Below are 3,049 nucleotides of genomic sequence, written 5' to 3'. Positions count from 1 at the left end.
TACATAAGCGACAGCTCAAGACCTCTATTTATAAGGGCCAAAATTTTTTAATTTACACTTTCTTAATTATATATTAAAACATATTATTTTTATTTAAAAAGCAATACGCGTAAGTCATTGTATGATTCATGTTAATTTTCATAAATAATAGTTATATATTACCTTGTTAATGACTTTATGGTAGTGTTTTTCGATTATTATTTTTGGTTTAATGGTTACCCGATATTGTTTGGTATTTTTTATTTCAGAGAAAATCATTGAATTGAAGTATAAATTTATTGTTAATTTGTTGTTTTATATTGGTTAATTGGGTTAAAAAAACAAAGTAGCGTCTTGTTTGATTGAAAAACAAATACATATCACAATTGATATATAAATAAAATAAAACATACACATTAATATCCTAGACAACTCTGATTTTAGTTACAAATTTGCATTTTTTACTCTACATAATCACACTCATATGGTGATGATGATACTTCTGTATTATTATAATTTGCACTATATTCATATATTACAAAATATACTCAGCTAAAAATTAATTAGCATATCTATTTTCATTATTATTATATTTATTATCATTATTATTATATACAATGTATTAAAAAAAAAAAAACAATAAGCACGGTCTACATTTAGTATATCTATCACAATTCACAACAATAATTGAAAAACTTTGTAACTTTCAAATGTTGCAAAATTAGTATCACAAAAGTAAGATGTTGATGAGTATTCACAAATATTAGACAAAAGAATAAAACAAAATTGTCAACTACTTCTATGTGAGTAGTTTCAATTTGCATTTTCCTATTTCCGTATTTTCATATTTACAAGTCCAAGATGGTCAAAAAAGTACAAATTCAATGTGGGCCCCTGCCACGTGTAAACAGGTCACTGACACCCCCAAGCTCGAGGATTGCGGTTTGCACGTCTTCTGACAATTCCGCCGAATGTTTTCGATTGCCTCACTATTTGCGCCGTCGCGTGTCCGCCATGTTCCCTTAATTTCCGCCTCAATTTCTCCTTTTAATTCTGGATTATGATTTTGGGGTTGTTGGGGTTAAAATCTGACTCGACGATTCAACTCGACCTGACTCAATATCAAACTCACGGTAACTCGACCCAGCGGCACAACTCGAAGGGGAAGGCAATGGAGATTTCTTTTCCCTACTCAGTATTCTTTTAAACGACAATATCCGACTCGTTGGTGATTTAAACCCACTCGGTGAACGACTCGGTCCTGACTCATCCGAGTTCGGTGCAGGAAAACAAAAACTCTGACTCCTCCGCGGTACTTCAATCGAAACTCCAACCATATCCATCCCTTTTCTCCTTCCTCCAACAGAAGATGATGAAAATTGATCCGAACAACCCTCTAACAACTCAGCTTGACTCGGCACTACTTCTTGAGTCAACTCATTTAAACCGAGTTGACTCTGATTCAACTCACTCAACTCAACAACAACCTCACCTGAAGCAGCCGTAGGTTCAAATTCCGTCGAGATATCAGAAGCGTCGACCGGAGATCGACAAAGCGGGCAAGTAGAGTGAGAATGAAACCACATATCAATGCATTCAACATGAAAACAATGCTTACATTTAGGCAACATTCGTCCTTTTTCTCTCTCCTCAAATTCTGATAAACAAACAGCACATTCTAGAATTTCCTCATTTTCTTCCTTCTTTGAGAATGTAAAAGTAGGAAGCAATTTCAGAACAGAGGATTCAAGTCCGTGAGTAGAAATAGGTACAATATTGGAAGGATTATCAGGCTCGATGTAAAAAACAAGATGAGTACGACGGCGCGCACGGCGGATCTGACGGCGGCGAGCACGGAGGATGTACCAGCGAGCATAAACATGTAGACAAATCATGATAACGACAACAGCGAAAAGGACGATAATGGCGCTTAGCATAATTCGGCCGCTGAGAGCATAGCTTTTAGGTTCTGAAACGTAAGGATGAGACATTTTACTATCGTTATGGTTATTGTGAATGTGATCTGCCATTTTAGTGAAGGTTTAAGGTAGAGGAAGAATGGAGAAGGGAAATTGAGGAAGATGAAATGGGTATGAAGATTTTAAAAGGTGAGGAAGGAAATTTCATGGAAGGTTGGTATAAGTGAAGGAGGAGACTGACTTGGAGTCCACAAAGTGACGACATAAATTAGAGTTTCAGACGGCAGACGCGGGAGTTTTTTTAACTATTCCATTATTCCATGTAATGCTATTCTCTATGTTCTCAAAATTAAGTGGAAAAATGTGAATAAGTATAAATGTATAATGTAATGGAGGAATTATATCTCAATACATTATTGTACTTTTTTAATTTATTTTTTTTAAATTTATTACTCTTTTTGTTCTCCTTAAAGAAGTGTTTGTTTGACATTTTAAATTGTTTTATATTTGTTTTTTTCATAAAGAATATTTCTATTTATATTATAAATTTTGGACAAAATTAATATTATTCAATCTTATTTTAGCACATATACCGATGCACTATTTATATTGTTTATAACTCTAATGATTTATAATTTAAAATTATAAAATGTTCTTTATAATTATATGTGCATCAAGATTAATTAAACAAGATATTATATGACGTATGGATTAAGAATAAAAAACAAGTTAAAAATAATTAATGAATAATGCCAAAAAAACGGTGGCTAATAAGCTGAATCAGAAGTAGTACCTTTTATCTGTTTTATTAGGGCATTTACATTTTATAACTTGATTTCCGTCCTAATTCACTAAAAATATTATTTGAACTTAATTTATCTAAATAATAGAATCATGTGATTTCAGTAAAAAAATAAAACAGTTTTGATTTAAAAAACTCATTTGATACTTTCAAGTTTAAGGTGGATCATTTTTTAGTTAATGATCAAAAATTTTAAATTATAACCCTTTAATCCAATCGAATTTTGAATTTTTGAATGAAACAAAAAATTTAAAATTTAATTAGTAGTTTAGTATCAATTAAACTAAAATTTAATTTGTAAATAAAAGAAAAGAATAACAAAATAATGGTTTAGAAGTATAGTAAGGGT

General features: G+C 31.5%; 1 protein-coding gene across 1 annotated transcript; it reads right to left on the bottom strand.

Moving 5' to 3' along the window:
- Nucleotides 1-647: 647 nt before the first annotated feature.
- Nucleotides 648-2,403, bottom strand: LOC130825998 (RING-H2 finger protein ATL2). Its single transcript, XM_057691466.1, has one exon. It carries the CDS (start codon nt 2,007-2,009, stop codon nt 1,038-1,040), a length of 972 nt encoding a protein of 323 aa, XP_057547449.1. The 5' UTR covers nt 2,010-2,403; the 3' UTR covers nt 648-1,037.
- Nucleotides 2,404-3,049: the final 646 nt, after the last annotated feature.

Source organism: Amaranthus tricolor, chromosome 10 (assembly GCF_026212465.1).
Source record: "Amaranthus tricolor cultivar Red isolate AtriRed21 chromosome 10, ASM2621246v1, whole genome shotgun sequence".
Taxonomy (NCBI): domain Eukaryota; kingdom Viridiplantae; phylum Streptophyta; class Magnoliopsida; order Caryophyllales; family Amaranthaceae; genus Amaranthus; species Amaranthus tricolor.
The sequence above is the reverse complement of the archived record's forward strand: the minus strand, read 5'-3'. Positions and strand labels throughout refer to the sequence as shown.

Coding starts and splice junctions, on each gene's coding strand:
- LOC130825998 (XM_057691466.1), bottom strand. CDS start 2,009: ATGGCAGATCACATTCACAATAACCATAACGATAGTAAAATGTCTCAT.